The sequence below is a fragment of the Cataglyphis hispanica genome, chromosome 4 (genome assembly GCF_021464435.1).
Source record: "Cataglyphis hispanica isolate Lineage 1 chromosome 4, ULB_Chis1_1.0, whole genome shotgun sequence".
Lineage (NCBI taxonomy): Eukaryota > Metazoa > Arthropoda > Insecta > Hymenoptera > Formicidae > Cataglyphis > Cataglyphis hispanica.
Genome location: NC_065957.1, coordinates 6078562 through 6099006, shown reverse-complemented (window position 1 = coordinate 6099006; position 20445 = coordinate 6078562). Strand labels below are relative to the sequence as shown.

General features: G+C 30.5%; 5 protein-coding genes across 7 annotated transcripts; all 5 read right to left on the bottom strand.

The window, feature by feature from the left end:
* Window positions 1–148: 148 nt before the first annotated feature.
* LOC126849176 (probable ATP-dependent RNA helicase DDX56) lies at window positions 149–2749 on the bottom strand. 2 transcript variants are annotated; one of them, XM_050590791.1, is made up of 6 exons: window positions 2502–2747; window positions 1996–2439; window positions 1633–1892; window positions 1111–1303; window positions 737–1041; window positions 149–558 (listed from the first exon to the last, which is right to left on the bottom strand). In XM_050590791.1, the coding sequence occupies exons 1-6, from the start codon at window positions 2589–2591 to the stop codon at window positions 195–197; spliced, it is 1656 nt and encodes a 551-aa protein (XP_050446748.1). In that variant the 5' UTR covers window positions 2592–2747; the 3' UTR covers window positions 149–194. The 2 variants fall into 2 exon arrangements, with proteins under 2 accessions (XP_050446748.1, XP_050446747.1); XM_050590790.1 differs by having other exon boundaries at window positions 737–1303; window positions 2502–2749.
* A 334-nt stretch (window positions 2750–3083) lies between these two features.
* LOC126849149 (pyruvate dehydrogenase phosphatase regulatory subunit, mitochondrial-like) lies at window positions 3084–8041 on the bottom strand. Its single transcript, XM_050590740.1, has 12 exons — window positions 7506–8041; window positions 7096–7327; window positions 6539–6802; window positions 6255–6417; window positions 5833–6117; window positions 5428–5730; window positions 5207–5346; window positions 4806–5011; window positions 4398–4539; window positions 4039–4308; window positions 3603–3778; window positions 3084–3496 (listed from the first exon to the last, which is right to left on the bottom strand). Exons 1-12 carry the CDS (start codon window positions 7796–7798, stop codon window positions 3232–3234), a joined length of 2739 nt encoding a protein of 912 aa, XP_050446697.1. The 5' UTR covers window positions 7799–8041; the 3' UTR covers window positions 3084–3231.
* Window positions 8042–10000: 1959 nt separating this feature from the next.
* LOC126849265 (uncharacterized) lies at window positions 10001–12028 on the bottom strand. Its single transcript, XM_050590948.1, is given in 4 exon segments — window positions 10001–11183; window positions 11696–11747; window positions 11749–11782; window positions 11784–12028. Coding segments are annotated over 4 exon segments (396 nt in total). The 5' UTR covers window positions 11810–12028; the 3' UTR covers window positions 10001–10899.
* A 145-nt stretch (window positions 12029–12173) lies between these two features.
* Window positions 12174–14138, bottom strand: LOC126849246 (charged multivesicular body protein 4c). The gene is made up of 4 exons (XM_050590918.1): window positions 13813–14138; window positions 13386–13563; window positions 12989–13239; window positions 12174–12853 (listed from the first exon to the last, which is right to left on the bottom strand). Exons 1-4 carry the CDS (start codon window positions 13991–13993, stop codon window positions 12798–12800), a joined length of 666 nt encoding a protein of 221 aa, XP_050446875.1. The 5' UTR covers window positions 13994–14138; the 3' UTR covers window positions 12174–12797.
* An 811-nt stretch (window positions 14139–14949) lies between these two features.
* On the bottom strand, window positions 14950–20372 carry LOC126849172 (kelch-like protein diablo). Of its 2 annotated transcripts, none has more exons than XM_050590783.1 (6): window positions 20048–20372; window positions 18974–19350; window positions 18558–18873; window positions 17785–18482; window positions 17368–17710; window positions 14950–17193 (listed from the first exon to the last, which is right to left on the bottom strand). In XM_050590783.1, the coding sequence occupies exons 2-6, from the start codon at window positions 19288–19290 to the stop codon at window positions 17002–17004; spliced, it is 1866 nt and encodes a 621-aa protein (XP_050446740.1). In that variant the 5' UTR covers window positions 19291–19350; window positions 20048–20372; the 3' UTR covers window positions 14950–17001. The 2 variants fall into 2 exon arrangements, with proteins under 2 accessions (XP_050446740.1, XP_050446741.1); XM_050590784.1 differs by having other exon boundaries at window positions 18974–19319.
* Window positions 20373–20445: the final 73 nt, after the last annotated feature.

Sequence of the window (20445 nt, the reverse complement as noted above, 5' to 3'; positions counted from 1 at the left end):
AATTAAGCCTATTTCTCTCTATAAGATACACTAAACTCAATTCATTCTGTATGCATGATAAAATTCAGTAAGCTAATTGCAAGATAGAAGGGTCCTTACAGATAGAATTTTTGTGGTTATGCATGATTATATATAAATACATCATGTGTAATCGTAACAGATTTATAAAGTACACTGAATTAATTTACAAAAAATTATTTTTTTTTTGGTATTTGCAAACTTATCAACGGATTTGACGCGCGAGCTTGATGTCTCGATTTGACAGCCGTTGCTCCTGATGATGCAGCATCCCTATCAAATTTTCTTTTTCTTTTCCCTATTCCCATGATACCTTTTAAAGTTGGTGGTACTATATATTCAGGCACATCTTTTAAATGTGGCTGCAGTTTCACAGTATGTAATGCCTTGTCTTGGCGCAATGATTGCAGATCTCGCGGATTATCTTCGAAGTAACTTTTCAATTTTTCACAATTTATAACTTCCTGTCTAATTTCTTTTAATCGTGCCTCTCGGACAGCAATTCTTGTAACAGCTTTCCAACCATCTTTTGCACGATAACTAAAATTATTACAATTTTACAAAATGAAACAAATTTATTATCAAAAAACGTAATGTTAGATGAAAAATAAAAAGATGAAACAAATAATAAGGAATAAAAGTGTTTTTGTACTGTTTTACAATTCAATCATAACAATATATTATATATATAAAATCAGAAGAATTGAGCAATACATACCGGAAGCCTTCCACTTCTTCCAATTTAAATTGATAAGTCTTAAATAGATTTTCGCAATTGTATATGCACTTCAAATGCTCTTCTACTTTCTCCATTAGCGGTCTCTCTCTGATCGCTACAAAACTAAGGGCAGTTCCTTGATTTGTCCCGCGAGCAGTGCGTCCTGCTCTGTGTATATAAGAATTTATATCCAACGGAAAGTCAAAATTGATTACATTGGACACAAATTGGAAGTCGATGCCGCGCGCTACACCCGATTCTTTGTCCTTCTTTCGTTTATCCTTTTTCGTTTTTATTATATGTGGCTGTAAAAAATAAAAATAATGATATATATAATATAAATATATTTCATTACAACATGCGTATTTTTTTACCTCTTCTAATGCCTTTTCATCTGATGCTATTATGATATCATAAGTGCCACTGTTGAATTGTGAAACCGCTCTACATCTTGAAGTCGCCGGTAACTCGGAATTTAAGACACAAGTGGGAATACCAAATTGTTCCAGGAACAACTTCAATTTATAACATCTATCAACTGTATTTACAAAGATTATGGTTTTCCCCCTAATAATAAGAAATAATTGATTTACAATTGAAAAATATCGTTTTCTATTAAAAAAAATTATGAAGTTCTAATATCGTCTAAAACTTCAAAATTAGTTGTATTTTTTAAGTGCTTTTCAAATGTCACACTTTTCTCGTTCGCATTTTTGTAACACATAAGTATGTGAAAAAGCTTTAAAAACAATAGATGAGATAAGGCATCTTGGATGCTTACAAGCATCAAGTAACTAAACTCAACAATATGAGTAGTAAAAAGATAATAGATATAAGATCTTTAAATTGTCTCAAAAATATAACCAAATATAAAATATTGCATTACGATATATTACCTAATTAAATGTAACTTCAGCAAAGCATATAAAATGGCAGCTTTATCAGTTTCCTCTGCAGCCAAAATATAATGAGCTAATTGAGTTGGAGGAGCCAAAGGTGGTTCTTCTAGTTTTAAAATTGCTGGATTGTGTAGAACTAATTTTTTCAAAGCTTTGACATCCTCAGATAACGTAGCAGATGCTAAAATTGCTTGATATGCTGTTGGTAGATAAGTCAATACTGCTTTAATTTCATTTTCATATCCAAATGAAAAGAGCTGAAATAATTAATGACACAGTTTAAACATCATTAAATGATTCTGCTTAGAAATATTTAATTTATTATCTATAATATATATTATCTATAATATAAATTTGTACCAGATCAGCTTCATCAATTATTAATGTTTCTAGGCTATGCTTCAGCATCAAATTTCCTGCTTTTAGATGCTGCAATAATCGACCAGGTGTAACCACTATAATATCTGGCATTTCATTAAGTAATGGTTTCTGTGCATTTAAATCTGTTTGTGGACTGATGTCAATTACTCTAATTTCTCTATAGCATTTTATAGTCAGGCACATGATAACATCATAAATTTGCTTGCATAGTTCCTTACTAGGTGCAACAATAAGACCCTTAATCTGCTGTTTCTTTTGTGTTCGCTTATTTACCAATATTTTCTGAATAAGTGGCACTGCAAATGCAGCAGTTTTGCCTGAACCTGTACGTGCTCTAATTAAGACATCCTTTCCTTCAAGTATCAGAGGTATTGCTTTTTCTTGTATTAATGTGGGCTCTGTCCAACCAAGTTTTGCAATAGCCTAAAAAATTTTTTTATTTCTTAGTATATTCTTCATATTATTCTTTAAATTATTCAAATTACCTTCAATAGTCTGTCGTCTAATTCTAATTCGTGAAAATTTTTCGGTTTTACTTCGTCTTCTTCGTCTAATTCTATCTCATTTATAGACATATCTGAACAGATTTATTATTCCAATTTTTCAATTAAAAATCACAGATGATATAAGAAATGTTACAAGTTACAAACTGTTCTATTCTAATCTAACCTAACAAAACACGCTTTTACTATCCTTACCACGCTCTGCAAATACGCTTTTACTATCTTTACCACGTGACATATGCGCGAAAAATCCGTACCGAATTACGACATTAGTGTGATTAAGTGACTATTGGTGCGTTCCATTTAATAATAGTTTTGAAGCGTTTGATTGACCAATCAGTGCAAGAAATCTTTGTCCCTTTCGTCCTAATTGGTCAAGCAAATTCGAATTTTGTAACGTCAAACAGAATGCTTACGTGTAATAAGAAAGTGAGATAAGAAATCACGCAATCGCAGAAAGCAATACAAAAAGATAGTGGTCAAAAGTGTTTTAAAGTGCTATAAGCAATAAGAAATCGGAGATTAAATAGAGAGAAGTAACCTAGAAATAAAAGGGAATAATAATTAGAATAAATTACTAAATTTTAATTTCATAACTTATACACTTTTTTAAACATTCCATAAACTATTATTTATCATATAGCGAACTACAGATAATGTTTATATTTCTATTTCTTAAATCTCAGACATGAAAATTATACAAAAATGACTATTATTTTGAACATGAAATATCACTTTGATACGAGATAACTGGAGTAGGAATATATTTTTGATTTAACTTGCTATTTAATACTGGTATAGGCAATGGGTGGATATGTGGTTTAGCAGGAAATCTAGTACCAGCAATATCGATTTCATAATGGGCTGTTGGATCCATTATAAAGTCTTTAGTAATAACATGTCTTTCTTGCTTAGATCTTGCTCCAGGGAGACCAATGAATCCAAGACAAATGAGTTTCTCTGTTACAAAACCATAGCTGAAAGAGTAATAGTAACATAATAATGTGCCAACGAGAAAATAATATGAAATAAACAAGTGATAACATAATAATCCAAAATTAATAAAAAAAAACAGATATTTACCCAGCTGATGTAACAGTACCAACAAATTCACCATTTCGATATAGTGGTTCATTACCCCATGCCCATACATCTTTATTCAAATCCATACCATCGAGTACAAATAAAACTAATCGCTTTGTTACTCCCTGCCTCTTTTGATGTTGTAAAGCAGATTTTCCAATAAAATAATCTTGTTTCTGTGCAGCATAATTATCAAATATTTAATACCAAACCCTATCTAAACTATCTTAACTTGGCTATTTTCAACTTTCCATTTTAATATAAATTATATTGCTTCTATATTTTAAGCTTTTTTTTTTAGCAATTTTCTATTTTTTGATTTTGTACAATATAAAAAAAAGAAAAAGAAACGACTATGTATTAAAATAGAAGCATTCATTTTATCTTCAAATGTATAAATATACACAGAAAAATACATTCAGTTTCCGATACCAACATTCAATTTTACCCTGTAGCCATTTCCAGCTTCATATGGAGTTACATATGGTGTCAATTCTTCAGCCCAGAATGGAATAAATCTCTCTATCCTCATAAAACGTTGCGTAAGAACACCAACGTCTCTTGCACCATAATCCTTTCCTATAGCCATTAATGTTGAATAAACATGTAGAGCATATTCTGAAGGTATGTAGAGACAATAGCCAGGTTCACCCGTATGTGTAAATGCCATTACCATAACGTCTGAAGCATATGCGATATTTACTGTCTACAATTTTAAAAACATAATTAATTCAAAATGTCCATATGAAAAAAGGTAAAAAAGAATTATCAGCAATGATTAGAAAATAATCTGACCTTATAAGTGAAGGATGAAAGATTGATATCAGAATTAGATAACTCAGAAAGCAGTTCAGTGGTTTTGGGACCTACTACATTGATCACTGTGTATTTTGATGTTACATCATTAAGACCTACCGAATGATCTGCTGGCAAATGTCTATTTTATTGGATAAAAAAGGATGATTAATTATATTAATAATAATAATAATAACATTTACATATGATGCTTAAATAAAAGGACTAATTTGGGCAATCGAAATAATAAATTTAATTTTTATAGTGAAAAATCTCTTTTTCAAAAAGCATTTCTCCAAGTATGTTTTTTTGTATTGGTATTTTTTTACTAATACTTAAAACTGGATTTTTATCTGATCTAATGTTATGTATCTTTTTATTTAAGATTAGAAGCAAAATATCATCTACCTAGACATCCACTGATAAACACGCGTCTGCTGTGATGTGGGCGAGACCATGAAATAACTATTTTCGCTTTGTCGCACTAGTATACAGTCATTTTCATAACCACCTTTCTCATTTTGCATTCCTGTATGAACTATTCCGCCGACTGGTATATTAGCATCATTAGAACACAATTGTTGTAGATACTCTACTACCTCTTCATGACTAGACTGTAATAAAATCGATCATTAAAATGAGAAGATAGTTAAATCGATGAAATCAGAAACTATACATTTTTTATCAATTTTACAAATTTTAAATAGAGAATAAACTTTTCTCATAGCTGAAATTTGAAAAATGTGACATGCATAAAAAACTTGTAACGAGTTTCTAACTTCATCGTTTTAATTGCAACATTCATTTACTTTAATTTCGATCTTTGAAAATGAGCTCATATCAATTATTCCAACTCCTTCTCTACATGCTTGAAATTCTTCCTTCATAAAGTCAAAGAATTTTGGTTTATAGAAACTGCCTTTTGGCATAATTGGCTTTTTTTGTCCTCCTTTCAAATTTATATAATATTTGTGAATACCAAAAATGTTAATATTTATGTAAAAAAAAATGTATTGTTAAAAGAACTTACGTCTATAAGTTGAATCAAAATAAAGTGGACGTTCATAGGCCATTTTTACACCAAAAACTGCACCACGTTCCTCCAAAACAGAATACAAAGGTGAACAACGTAATTTACGGGCATATTTGTATTCTGATTGATGAGGATATAATATAGCATAATTTCGACCAACTATTTCCTTCATTCTTTGCTGTAAATATTGTTTATTATTGTGCAAATCTAGAAATCTTTGTACATTGAATGGGAGCACTTCTTGTGTGGATTCACCATTTATTATAGATTCAGCGATTTCTTTACCAATTCCACCAGCACCTTTTGAAAAAATATATAGCTAAAAATATCAAGCTTTATACATAATAAAAATATACATATGGTAAAAAAGTTAACAAATTTAGACATGTTTAAAAAGTATACCTTGCAATGAATTGCCATTCATTCCAACAGCAACAAAGTAATTTTTTACTTCTGGACTTTCCCCTAATATCCATCTACCATCTGGAGTAAAATTGTCAGGACAATTATATATATTTGGATATTCCACTTCTTTTAAAATTGGTAATCTATGTATAGCTTTGTCCCATAATAGCTGCCAATGAGCTGGATCATTTTTCACATAGTCCATCCAATTTTTTGAAGGAACACGACTGCTTCCAAATGCAGGTTTTGCATTAGGTTCAAACCAGCCAAGTAAAAATCCACCTATATGTCATTATCATTGACAGCTTTATCATCATCAATAATACATGCAGTTTTAAATGCTACATATGCTTTATTATCCATCAATAATGTGTAACACAATGTTAAAGATATAAGAAAAGATATATATATATATATACCTTGCCATTCTCTCACATATGAATATGAGTCAAAATCTCGTATATATGGCAGAGATGTATCGATTTTTGATGACAAAGGTGGTATAACAGCATACAAATGTTCTGCAGGATATGCAGGAATTCTGACAGGTGGAGTGCATCTTAATCCTAATTCACGAGCCCACTGAAGTATTGACAATCAAATATATCAGATTAATTATAAATAGAGTCCTATATTATAATATAGGATTCTAATTATGAATATCATTAATGTATATTTAAAACTAATACAAACACATATTTACCATCCCAGCACAGTTAATGAAATATTCACAAGAAACAGTACCATGTTCAGTTTTTACATTTTTAACAGCCCCTTTCTCAGTCTTTACTTCTTCTATATGACAGTGCTCAATATATCGTGCTCCTCCTTGCTTTGCCAATTTTGCTAAGACTTTACAAATTGCACTTAGATTAGCAACAGCATCTTCTGGTACCAAAATTGCTCCTTCTAGATCGTCAACACATAAGTAAGGATGTAATTTTTTCAATTCTTCTTTGCCCAAGATCTATAATATATTAATAATTTTATAAACTTGATTTTAACATATTATAATGTATATGTGATTTGTTTCAATATCGTTACAAAATATATATAAAATACTATATTAGAAATATATATATATATATATATATATATATATATATATATATATATTTATATATTTATGTATAATTAACTTTTCCTCAAGAATTCTTTACAGCATTACAATCTTTAGTTGGTTTACTTAAGCACAACCAATCTATATTAAATCAATATGATATACATTATATTATGAATAGTAAAAAATAAATTATATACTTCACAATGCAATCCAGTTGGTATATTGTAAGCCATTCTTCTTTTAAGAGCTACCATCCTATCCTTGGATTGTGCCAAATTTAGACTACCACATTGTCTCAATCCTATATCATAGCCCATATCTTGCAACTGTTGATATAATTTAAGGCTATATGCAATCAGATTTCTGCGTGAAATTGGTTTAAAGAGTCCAAGTGTACCAGAACCAAAGTGTGAGGATCCACTGCCAATTCTAGAATCAGAGAATATTTATTTAATCAATTATTTAACTTATTGTTTCCCTAAACGTAAAAATATCAATTGCTATATATGAATTTTCTTCACTCTAGATATGCAGTATTCAGCTAAAAGACAATTATGAGTTGGACGAAATCTGAAATATAAATTATATAAATTAGAAATAAATTTACGTGTTTTGTTCCAGAACGAGAACATCGTTCCATCCATTCAGTATCAAGTGATAAGCAACCGAATTGGCGACTGTCCCCGCACCGGCGATGACAATTTGAGATTGAGACGGCAAGTGCGGAGAATCGGATGAATAACTCTTCTTGCCGGATGACAATTTGCGTTCAGCATCTGTCGATGAATATCGTAGGGAAGTCTCATTTCTGTAGGTTATATATTGTGCGCCAATAGAACCCTTTATATTTTTCTTTTCGAATGACAAACATATACATTTTGAATAGGTTCGCCTTAACATTAAACACTGGCAAAAACGATTTGCAGTAGCAAAAAGCGTGTTTTGCGACTGCCGATATTGTTAAGAAAAATTCAACCCCAATTGAGTGAAGAGAACAAATAATTTAGGAAGTGCGAGATATATATACTATATCTCGCATCTTTGTCGTACAAAAAGTAAAATCTTGTATTTTATAAAACTCGCGCAATCTGAAGCTTTGATGAAACTTTTGAAATGGAAATATGCTCTCTTTTTCTGTGATGTAGGCTATTTTTTTTTATAATATACATTCGTAATTTGGAATATATATTATTGAAATATATAACGTTATTTGGAGGTTATATATAACCACCCCTAAAATTATATATATACACATATATATAAAACAGAAAGAGAGAATAAAGAGGAAGAGTTCGTGTTATCATCATAAATAATAATTTCCGTTTATAATAAAAAATATCTCTAAAATCTGAAAGAGTAAAAATTATTTTACATATATATGTATTATGACCACTGAATAATAATTTTTTAGTGAAACAATAAAACTCATTATTACAAATATATAAAAATATTAAACATAAATTTGATAAGATGAATCAAAAGATTTTATATCAAGAAAAAGATTTCCTCGTTTTTTCTAAATGTGAGATTGATAAATTAATTAATTGGCGTTATATTTTATTTATTCATCAATATATCGCAATATACTTTTTGAGAAATCGATTTATAAAAATGACGACATTCAAATTGATCTAAATTATTATCACGTATATAAAATACATTTTACAAAATTAATATTAATAGTAGGAACAAAATTTTTGTGTAAATTATATATATTTTCTGCTGTTTTGCTTTTACTGTAAAATGTGTGTGTGGACAATCTTAAAACTTTATAACTTAAAAATATTATGCATTTTTACTTTCGTCGAATTATGCATTATGTCATTCCTGATATTTTTGGTGAGAAAATATCATTTTTTTATCTTACTTAGAATCAAAACTTTCAACTGTGATGTATTTATTTCAGCATAATACTGAAATGTTGGAATTAAAAAAGCGTGTGAGTATAATTAAGATTTTAAATTAAATTCTTTACAAAATTATATATAAACCGTTTTCTTTTCTCTAGATTTTAACCATATTAAAGGTATCAATGGTTTCTTCCAAAGTCAGTTATAATTAAGAATCTTATATCGTCCTATCTTCAAGATAATTCTATACAAAAGATGTTAAATTGCACACATAATTGTATTTTTTATGTAATATTTTATGTAATATTCGATGAACTGGTATAATTAAATTTTATAAATTCAGTTTCGACAATCCCGAGATGAAATAAAAAATCTAGAAAATGTTTTATCAGATGTTGAAAACAAGACCTTTGTTCTATCGAGATCGATACAAAAGTATAATAGCAGAATTGAAGAAAGACGTTCGTAAAACGGAAGTCGAGGTTTGAATATTAAATAAATAAAATTAAACTAACTAAATTGAGTCAATAAAATAAAATGTGTCAATAGATAAAGTTGTTAATGGATCATGTTTCTAGATTGTCTTTCCAATGAGAAGAATTTAGGAATGAGATATTAAAGATGCGAATCGTTCAATTAATGTTTGGATTGATTGATTTTGTGATTGTAATATGTGACTGACATAAAAATATTGATCTTGTTTGCTGGGTGTCCTGTATAATGTAAACATGCAAGTAAAAAGTATTATTCAATATATATTTAAATCTGCGTTTTTTTAACAAGGCATCAGAAACTGTCATAGAATACTTAATAATTTTTCTATAAAAATATGTAGAAAAAAAGTAATATTCTGTATGATATCGTTAATGAATCTTTTTTTTAACAGTTTATTCATAAATATAACATCGTATTTATTTCAGTTACTGATTTGAACAAAGAAAAATACAACAATTTGAATGGTCACTTCACATGTAATTACACATATATCTAAAACTGCTATTGAATAAAATATTGAAATGTTGATTTAATTGTATTTTTATCTTTTATTCACATATTACATATAGTGATATTTAATGTAGAAAGAACTTATTTTATTATTTAACTCGTCATGCTAGTAGGATTATAGCAATTAATTATATAGCATATAATTGAAAATTTAAAAAGAAATTTAGCTCAATGTAATATATATTTTTTATGGTAAATACTTGAGATAATATGTTTGATTTATTTCAAATTCAATTGAAGTTTCAAATTATAGTGCTTAGTTGACTAAATTTATTATACATGTCTATATTTATACATATAATGAATAATATTATAACATATACATATATAGCAGAACATTTAATTCATTAGTTTTTTAAGGCACTTAGTTTGTGATCCTAAAAAATTTGTCAGGTCTTTTATCATTACAAATTCTATCTGGTTGAGTATAGATAAAATAAATATCTCTCCTCTTTCTGAAATTTATATTGCACTTTACTTCTCCAGAAATATACTGTTCATCATTTACATTTTTCAATTCTTTTGGATGTTAACAATAAATTTCATTGATCATCAAATTCATTCACATATTGACAAAGCATATCATTAATATTTTAACTTGAATTAAATTTGAAATATCTTCCTAAAATTCAATAGTAAATAATTAAATAATGTCTGATATTTCTTATTCAATTATTAGATGTCTTTTTTAAATTTTTAATTAAATTTTTTTGATCGATCTGGATGATTATCTCTTTAAAAAATCATCAAAGAGATTTTATCATATATTTTTAAATTCTTAACATTACATATTTTTGTACGTTTCAAATTAAAATTCTAATAAGTAAACTGTGAAATTAATTAAACAATATGACATTATAATCTATTTCCTTTTATTAATTTTAACTCGCTAGTTTTTTATCTTCAATCGTTAATTATTCGAAAACTTTGATTATTTTTGTAAGAAAAAAAGTTATTATTCATCGATTGAAAAAATTATATATGAATAATGAAAGAAACATCTGTTGTTTTGGGGACTGTCCGCATTTTATATTATCTGACTCTAGAGGAGAAAAATTAAAGGAGGCCGCTCTTCGCATTTTTAATAAAATGTTTTTGTATGAAAGTTTTAAGTTTGAATTTTTCTTCTCATTTTCATACACTTTTTTATAATTCCGTATGATGGGACGGGAATTTCTTCAGCACTGCGTGATAAAGATTATAGAAGGCGTAAAAGCTCACGCTCAAAATTACTAAGAGGACTGATCCGAAAATCCAGGACAAGAAATTGCCGTCTATTATGTCGGAAGTCTCTTTTCTTTTTCGGGCGCTAATTTCTCCCAGTGTCGTGCCCTTTCTCTCTTCCATGAGCTTTTTCATGTTGGCGAGTTTCTCTCGCAATTCATCCACTGATTCGGCAATCTCTTCGATTGATTCTTCAGCGGGTAGATCTGTAACTTATGCAAGTATGATATTATGGCGCGGAGACAAACTGTTTTTGATTAAGCGAACATATGAATAATTAATTATAAAGATTAAAAAATTTAATTAAAAAAAAATATATATATGTGTATGTGTGTAATAATTGTATAAAATATTGAAAAACAACGAGATATTTTTGCTCTTGAGATATACTTTTTATTCTATCCACCTTCGACTTTTCTTAATTCATTAGTATATAAACACATTTATTTTTTCCGATAAAACAGAAAATGTTATAGCGTATATTTAGGTAAAAATTATGCTATTTTCTTAGAAAAATTAGTGTTAATATCGAACATTTATATATGTCTTGTTTCAAATGATGTAATTTTCGATTACTCTCTTACGGAGTTATGCGGAGGAACGTTGGAGGTTGGTAACGCTTCAAGTAATTGATCATTTATTCTTTAATAACTTTCTAATATTTAAATAATTGGAAAGATATATAAAATAATATTAAAGGTCGAAAAAATATACTCACCAGCGATACCTGGCACGCAGGTATGTGGTATGGTTTTCATGATGCTGTTAGATGATGTCCTGCCTTTTTGAGTCCGATCTTTGGTCCAGTGTGACAGTATTGATCATTCAGCATCCCGCGACATAGCGCAGTCTCTGTTCCCAATACAATGAAAATAGAGATGGCAATGTGCAAGTAGGTTTTCCACTTGGGGTCTGACAGATCCCAAGTAGATTTTCTACTGACAAAGAGAATTAAAGAGAGAACTTGTAAGGATTCGGAGATCCTATTCTACCCGTAGAGTACGTTTGAGAGTAACGTTTGACTATATAAAAAAAGCAAAAATTTCTTTATCCTAATGGATTAATTGTCACTCTACTCCACAGATAAAATTTCCTAATGCACCCTAAGACGAGTCTTTGTTTCTTTCTAATTAAAAAAAAAAAAGAAATCAAAATCACTGAGCAGATGCAGAATGAATGAGAATAAGAGATTCGTCTTATTATATTTCCTCTTTTATTTATTTTATTCTCACTATTATTGTAAAATATTAATTGTAATAATAATTGTAAGCATTGAGGTCGCTCGGTCTATTTTTATTACATATACTTATATGTTTACGCTTATGATTTATCAATTTTTTTTCACATAATACACAAGCAGGGTTATGTTTTTTTCTTTATACTCATTTATATTACATGAATTACATTCATCTTTTTTTATTAGTTTTACCTTCATTTATTATATTCATTTATTATATCAATATATTTATTGTAAATATAAAATATATATCTATTCAATTTTTCTCCCCTCTATTCACTGGTATTTATCCAGTTAGATTTGTTGTTGTTCAATTGTTAGTAATATTTACCAGCATAAAAATACAAGCAATATAATCTTTACTAAAGCTTAATAATTAACTTCAATAGCTTTTTTTTTTTTTTTTTTTCCAAAAACTGCTTAAGAAGCTAAACATTGCAGCTTATATTAAAAAATTAATTTAGTTATTTAATGCAAGATATATAATATAATATTATGTATATCGTGGTAATAATAATATATATTTTACATTTATCTAAAAACGTCCTGTATCTTTGATTTCAATGTCACTTCTAATATCACTTTACGATGCCCATGCTTCCAATTCTTTTAAATCTTCATCTTCTTCTGGTTTAGTTTCTAAAAATAAAATGACAATATTTTACATTGCCACAATATCATAAATTATAATAATACTTATTACCACTTTGTATCAAATTGATTAAAATCTCTCTATACAGTTAACAATGTGCTTTATAAAAAAATAATAGTTACTTGTGCGGATTTTGTTTGGTGCAACAGGAACTGATGTTGGCACTGCTGGCAGTTCATCTGTCGTTGTATCAATACCAAGTAATTCTTTGTCAAGCTGTTCTTGTTGAAGCTCCTCCAACTCTCTTTCTAATTCATCTTCATCAGCATCTTGGCCAAAGGCTACTGGATTAGATATAGCATCGGAAATTTCTCTGGCCACATCTTGTTGTTCCGCTATGTCATCCATCATGTCATGCACTTGGTCAACATCCCTGAAATAAAAACAAAAAATAATTATACTCTAATGTAGATAGAGGCACAAATTATTATGTAATTGTCAAAATATACAATTGTTACTTATTACAATATTTTATATAATACATATGATAAGTAATATATAAATAAAAAAATATCTTACATGTGCTGATGCGCAGCCTTCATTGCATCTGCAGCACCCTTCATGGTGGTAAGAACGGCAGTATTTGTGTTTGCACTCTCCAGTGCTTCTCTTTGCATTTCAATTGTAGATAGCGTACCATCAATTTGTTGTAATTGCTTTTCATATCGCTTTTTTCTTTTCAATGCTTGGATAGCAGCTAAAAAAGATGATATGGTTAGTGCTCAAACTATTGTTCATGCCATGACAAGTTAAATTATTTATAACTATGTAAGACTATGTAGATATTAGTTGGACGCAAAGTAAATGATCATAATCCAGCACAATAGTGAATTACGAATGAAATGGACTGACATGTATAAATATCGTCACGCGATGACAGTTGAATTGTAACTAATTTAAAACCCACGAAACGAGACTCGATTTGCAGAAAGAGCGAAACTAATACCTCGCTTATTTTTTGACGCGTTCTTCTTTGCTATCAATACTTCATTATCTATTTTAGTTTCTAAAAATTCCTGTTTCTTTATCAACATATCCTCCGTCTCGCGCAGTTTCTGAATCGCCTCGGCCGTCGAAGGAGCAGCTGCCTCCTTCTTGCCGCCGAACACTTTGGTGAAGAAACTCATCGTATTATGCTTTTTTCAATCTATTGAATATTTAATTATTATTCTCGATCGTGATACGAGCATGTACTTCGAAATCAAAACCGAAAATTCACCCACTTCTACGACACTATGGTCGCCATCTCCTTTTCGCGTTTGACTTATGCAGTGTATACGTCACATAGATGTATTCCTTTTAGTTGCACAATTTGACACTCTCTGCACTTAAAATGAAATAAATATACATCCACGCGTTAGAGAGACAAAGAGAGAATTGTAAGAAAGTACAGAGAAAATGCAAGTAAGAACATACTCTTTTCGTGACTCATGGTGTAATTGGTAGTACATCATATATGTTATACATATATCACTGCTTTGAATTTTAATCTAAAAACTTTTTATTATATTCTTTTATTACAAAATATTTCTAAAGAAAAAAATTAATGAAATCTCAATAAAAGTCACTTGATTTTAAATCGCACTGAAAGTATATAAAAAATATCGTATTTTTTTCTCAAATAAAAATGGCATTTAAAAACTAGTAAATATATGTTTAACTTTTAGTACATTTAGCATTTTATTTCATAAATTTTGAGCACAAGTTTTTATTCTCTGACATGTATTATTTCATTTCATCCTTTTAAAAATTATATAGGTTAATATTTTTTGTAACGAATTTTTATAAAGTTGAATCACATACAAATGTAAATGTGTACTAACAACAATAAATACACGCACATACAAAGTAATGAGATATTTTATAATACTCTTTTGAATTTGAAATATATCAAATATAAAAATAATAAATAATAAATTTCATTGTTATGCGAACAATAAATTATGTTTGTATAAAACTCATAGTTCTCTGAAATCTAATTTGCATTTATTTTTAATTCATATTTTATAAAAAAAAATTTGTTATTATTCCAAGAGAAGAAATAACAGGGTATTTTATATACAAGACAATAACAGTATACATAATGGTTTGTGCAAATTCTAATGCGCACTTTTTTTAATTTATTGACAAAGAAAAGAAATTCTATGATTCTTCCTTTGTACTGTACAATTGTACACAATATAGTTTTGATCTTTGTAAGATGAGAAAACAATATATTTGTATTAACACTTTATGTTTTACTCAGGATTATTGCTTGCAATAATTAATAACAATCACTTTCAATATTTCTCGTTTATGGGAAACTGATTGTATTAAAGCTCAGTATAATGTCTCTTATGTATGAATTTTGACATAAGAGTAAAAATTAATCAGTTAGTAATATCCATGTTAAATATTGTGGAAATAATAATATTATATTTTCTTCCCAGATATAGGGTTCCAACTTCTTCAAAATCAGGTAAGAGATTGGATATTGAACACTTATTTGAACTTTGTTCACGCATTACAATATAATTTGTACCATTTTAATGTCTAGTTTGATTAACTGAACAGTAATCCACAATTTCTCTTCTATAGTATCACGAATATTAAATTCATAACTTAAATACATAATAATTGATTATATAGAATAGTCCAGCAGTTAATTGAGAAATGCATTAATAAGCCATTGTAATGGTTATTCCATTAACCAGTAAATCGGAATAATTATATCTGCAACCAGCTGCTTAGAAAGAATTACATTACATCATCAATATGTTCTTACACTAGACATGCATTTTGCTGCCTTCAACAATCTCATACATGTAACAGCGACAATTTAAGCATTTTTTACATCTTTTAAATAATCCCAATAATGCATTGTTCAATTTTTACTAAAATAAATTGCAAACACAATATTCATTATTTATAAAATTTTTGGTCGTTCTTATAAGCAATTCTGATTTTTATTACATAATTATAACAAATGTGTTACATTATGAGATTATTGATCAATGATCCCTATCACCATTTTGTACGATAAGGCTACTCTGTAGATTTAAAGATATATAACGGATGTTGGTTATATATAAATGACGTTTTCTTGCAGCAACACGAAAGAACAATTTCAAATGTCGTGTTTAAATAATATATAATCTTAAATATTATACATATTGTGTTTCCTGGACGTGCATCTTGACATTTGTCATAAATCGTTAATAATAAGTAATAAATGCATTAAATCAGTTAGAAAGGTACAAATTGTTAGCAGAATTTTAACTGTAAATGATATAATTTATTATCTTTACAAGAAAATTTAAACTGTTTCACGGTTTAATATTTTAATATTTTCTGGTTGAGATTCAGTCTTATAAACAAAAGAAGTATCCATACATTTTTTATAAAAAGCAATCTAGCCTTACATAGAGAGAAATTATCTTATCTTATATTACATTTTTGCATTATTGGGTAGCATCATGTAGAAGCAACCCTTTATAATTAAAGTATGACTATAACTGACAACTTAAATTTTTATTTTGACCATTCACGAAAAATGGAAGGTGTGAATATTTTTTTTTTCAAAATATGTATGTTTCTGACAAATAGTAGGGAAGAGATTTTGCCTTTCTTTTTCTTTATATAAGAAAAACATTATTTAAAATTCTATGTGACAGACCAGGCATTTCTTTAAGAATATTTTAGACAGCTAAATCTAAAATAATTAGAGTTTGTGTATTGCTTGTATATAAAATACATATATCATTGACAAAAAAATCCTGTAAAATAATGTGATGTAATATAAATATAAAATAACGGCAGTAAATCGATGGAATATCCGCATTTTTTTATGCATCTTCTTTCTATATGCATAATCTATATTGGAATGAGCGAAGAAATAGTTCGAAGTTATTAATAAATTAAATACCAAAAAACTGGATGCAGGACGTTTTCATGAAACTTTAGAAAGGCAAAGTCTTTTACAAAATGCATACATTACTTATATAATGCTCATCGATCGGCGGTAGCGTTTTCTAGTATTAGTTATAACAACAGGAACCGATACAGGGGCGGGAGGGGTTACAGGTGTAACAGGCGTTATCGGTGTAAGAGGAGTTAGAGGAGTTTCAGCCATTTGGGCTGAAGAGGGGGGCCTGAGCTACCAAATGTAATTCTCAGTTTGTGGGGCTCGCATTACTCCCACGCCTCCGCCAAGTCTCCTATAATTCATACAACCACATAGTTTCCATTGATTCTGTTCCGGATCATACACTTCAATTGTTTTTAGATACGCAGTTCCATCGAATCCGCCCACTGCGTACAATTGACCATTTACTACCGCCAAACCCACCTGAGATTCATGATGACAACTATTAATATTTATGTATTTACTGTTGTACATAGTTATACAGAATTATAAAGTAATTTAAATTCATTAATAGTTTATTTGCAAACAAATCATGCAACACATTTTCCATACATTTTTATATTTTACATATCTGTAATAAAAAAAAAATTAACTTACTCCACTTCTCCTAGATGTCATTGCTACTATAGGGCTCCAGGAATTCGTATGGGGATTATAACGTTCCGCACTGGAGAGCTCCATACAATCATCTCGTCCTCCCACAGCATAAATTAGATTATTAAATACAGCACAGCCTAGATGCTTACGTCTCGTAGACATCGGTGACACTTGGGACCATTTATTTTGTCTCGGATCATATCTTTCTACAGTGTTGAGGGGTGATTGTCCATCAGACCCGCCGATGGCATATAAATATCCTCCAAGCACAGCAACTGCTACTCCTAATCTTCTGGTAGTCATTGGCGACACTTTAGACCATTTATTTTCCTTAGGATCATATCTGCAAAAAATTATACATTAACAATATTTTACATATTTATATGTTAAATGTTTATTGAAAATATAGATATTTGCCTTTCCACATGATTAAGGCATTGCACTCCATCCTGGCCACCAACTGCATACAGAAATCCATCTAACACAGCAACACCCACACTGGTTCTACAAGAAGTGGTAGGCGCAACATCACAAGACCACTGATTCGTTTGTGGATCGTATCGTTCAATGCTATTTAAGTAGCTTTGTCCGTCGTGTCCACCGACCGCGTATAACAGATCATTTAATACCGCTACACCCACTCCGCATCTTCGTTTGCTCATAGGTGCGACCATTTTCCAATCAGCAGTATTAGGATCAAATCTTTCGACGCTAGCGATAGCATCACCCGAACACCATCCACCAACGGCGAACAACACTTCTCCCCGCCTCGTAGGTTTTCTAGGTCTCGTTCTAGGTCCCTGCATCAATGGTCTTTCTTGCGGCAGAAGCAAATAATTCTTCGCTTCGTCCACCAAGTCTCTACAAGCGTCATCAGAACGAACTAACAGATCGGATCCAACAGTACCGACTAAAAATTTCGGACTAAGTAGCGGCAATCGCACATGCTGCAGAACTTGAGATAGATGTTGTCGTCTCTCCGTGACATTATATTTAACCCAATTCATCACAGCGCTAAATACTTGCTCCTCCGTACGTACATTTAGTTCATCCGATGAAATAATGTCCACCAATTGGCCAACAGGTAGTAACAAAAATTCTTCGCTCTCCATTACCTGGAAAGTACATAAACTCGTAAAATCATATTTCCAAATTCGGATTTAATTAATGTTTATTTTTCTTGCATATACCTCTTGAAAATTATGTTGAGTAAACTTATCGGCAATACGCAGAAGTTCGCGACACGAATGGGTATCCGCAAATGCTCGGATACCCAAGCAATTTGACGGATCTAATTGGCGTTTGAGAAATTCGCAACATATATCTTGAATTTCTGCTAATTGAAGAAGGCACGCTGCTGGAAGGAGAGTTTGAACATTTGCTTCTTCGACGATAATGTGAGAAGTGTAACAAAAATCTATGAGTAATTCCATAGCCATCTCATCTATATCGCGTATTGTTACTTCAGTTTGTCTAGATTCCGCCAACTCCCCAGTAAACATTGCCCTAAAGATAAAAATTTAATTTGTGTGTGTATATTACAACATTACATAGATTCTTCATAGCTCTTGAATAACAAAAACATATTATTTGCATATGACATTACCTGAAGTATGGACTACATGCTGAGAGAATGACACGATGTGCAAATATTTTTCTAGAGCCAACATTGAGAACGACATCACACAGTTCCCGATGACGCCGAAGAACATTAAGCTCGGTTAAAGTTGCACGAGGATGCTTCTCAGAAGTATGACTGAGGCGTGCTGGGGAAGGAGCGCGTTCTACAACTATCTCACCCATCCTCTGTGAGGATGGGGCACCCACAGCTGCTCTCCCCGAGGCACCCCTGGTCCCCCCGGCTAGCTGGAGGCGCAGCGGGGGTGACGCCCAGCCCCACACGGAATCTATCTGCAACACCATTCACCAACCACCGCAGGTCTCAAATGTGCCTGCAGCGGATCCCCTAATGTTGTAGTTTTCCTATAGTGACAAGATGATGTAATGTCACGTGAAATATATATTGTTAAGTAAATAAAAAAAAAGATTATACTTGTATAAAGATGACATAATCTTATATAAAAGATATGTTATATTTTAGAAGATAAAATGTAATAATGAATAGAGAGAAATATATATCTATGAAATATTGTAATATCTATTAAAGCTATATGATAAGCATATGACTCATCCGGATATAAGCTATTGATCATCAATTTATCATACTGAATTTTTGCAAGTGATAACTATTATTCTTCTTCACAAAAGCTGTATACAAAGTGTCTCTTATCTTTTAATGTTTTTTTTAGATCTTTGCACTTCTATATATAATTATACATTTCACAATTCAAAAATTTATGTAATGTTAGTCTTAAAAATTCACATTTAAAAAACAAAATATACTACACTACAATATAGAAAAAATATTAAACTCATTTAACTTAAATTCATTAACATTGATTAAAATTTTGGCAAATAGTATAAAGCAATAAAAAAAAAATTAAAAAAATACATTATTTGCTCCAATTCAAATAGGCTCCAAGAATGACTCAGAAGTACACAATTTTTCGCAATATCTCCAAAGTCTCTTACACATCTTCTTCAAAGTAATCTACGTTCTAGGAGGACAAGCATAAATACTTAAGGAGTGGGAAAGTCATTAGAATCCGTGTGTACACACTTTGCTTTCTCCGTGAACCGCTAGACGATATCAACAAGAGAGTTATCAATGAACTCGACTTGCTTTCGGCTCGCCGTTTTTGCGTCAGCGGGGACGCCTGTCACGAAACATCGGACGTTGCCAACGTCCGTTGTTGACGTTCCTCGGGTCGGAGCTAAACCGCGAACTTTGACTTGCACTGCGTCGCGCCGCGAGCTATCACGAGGGTGCTCTCATTTTGATGTTTCTCCGTGATGATGCACGGCGCATCGGTTACCCCAGCACCCCAGCCGCTCATGAACTCAACCTCCGAGCTCCGAGCTCCAAGAAGGAGGATGGAGGGGGAGGCTCCAGGGGCGCCCTCGCAATCGCGTGATTTGCATCGAGTTCGAGTTTCGATTCTCGAAGCATAGCGTTTC

What these genes read in the sequence shown, in the direction of transcription:
- LOC126849176 (XM_050590790.1), bottom strand. Translation starts at nt 2,591, where the DNA reads ATGTCTATAAATGAGATAGAATTAGACGAAGAAGACGAAGTAAAACCG. An exon ending in TAGACGACAGACTATTGAAG is followed by an intron (nt 2,440 to 2,501) that starts GTAATTTGAATA and finishes AAAATTTTTTAG; the next exon opens with GCTATTGCAAAACTTGGTTG. An exon ending in GAAGAAGTGGAAGGCTTCCG is followed by an intron (nt 559 to 736) that starts GTATGTATTGCT and finishes TAATAATTTTAG; the next exon opens with TTATCGTGCAAAAGATGGTT.
- LOC126849149 (XM_050590740.1), bottom strand. Translation starts at nt 7,798, where the DNA reads ATGTTAAGGCGAACCTATTCAAAATGTATATGTTTGTCATTCGAAAAG. An exon ending in TCATTAACTGTGCTGGGATG is followed by an intron (nt 6,418 to 6,538) that starts GTAAATATGTGT and finishes TCAATACTTCAG; the next exon opens with TGGGCTCGTGAATTAGGATT. An exon ending in TTTCATCCTTCACTTATAAG is followed by an intron (nt 4,309 to 4,397) that starts GTCAGATTATTT and finishes TTAAAATTGTAG; the next exon opens with ACAGTAAATATCGCATATGC.
- LOC126849246 (XM_050590918.1), bottom strand. Translation starts at nt 13,993, where the DNA reads ATGAGTTTCTTCACCAAAGTGTTCGGCGGCAAGAAGGAGGCAGCTGCT. An exon ending in CGCGTCAAAAAATAAGCGAG is followed by an intron (nt 13,564 to 13,812) that starts GTATTAGTTTCG and finishes CATCTTTTTTAG; the next exon opens with CTGCTATCCAAGCATTGAAA. An exon ending in ACCAAACAAAATCCGCACAA is followed by an intron (nt 12,854 to 12,988) that starts GTAACTATTATT and finishes TTTTATTTTTAG; the next exon opens with AAACTAAACCAGAAGAAGAT.
- LOC126849172 (XM_050590783.1), bottom strand. Translation starts at nt 19,290, where the DNA reads ATGGTGTTGCAGATAGATTCCGTGTGGGGCTGGGCGTCACCCCCGCTG. An exon ending in CTCAACATAATTTTCAAGAG is followed by an intron (nt 18,483 to 18,557) that starts GTATATGCAAGA and finishes TGTACTTTCCAG; the next exon opens with GTAATGGAGAGCGAAGAATT. An exon ending in TGACATCTAGGAGAAGTGGA is followed by an intron (nt 17,194 to 17,367) that starts GTAAGTTAATTT and finishes CATGAATCTCAG; the next exon opens with GTGGGTTTGGCGGTAGTAAA.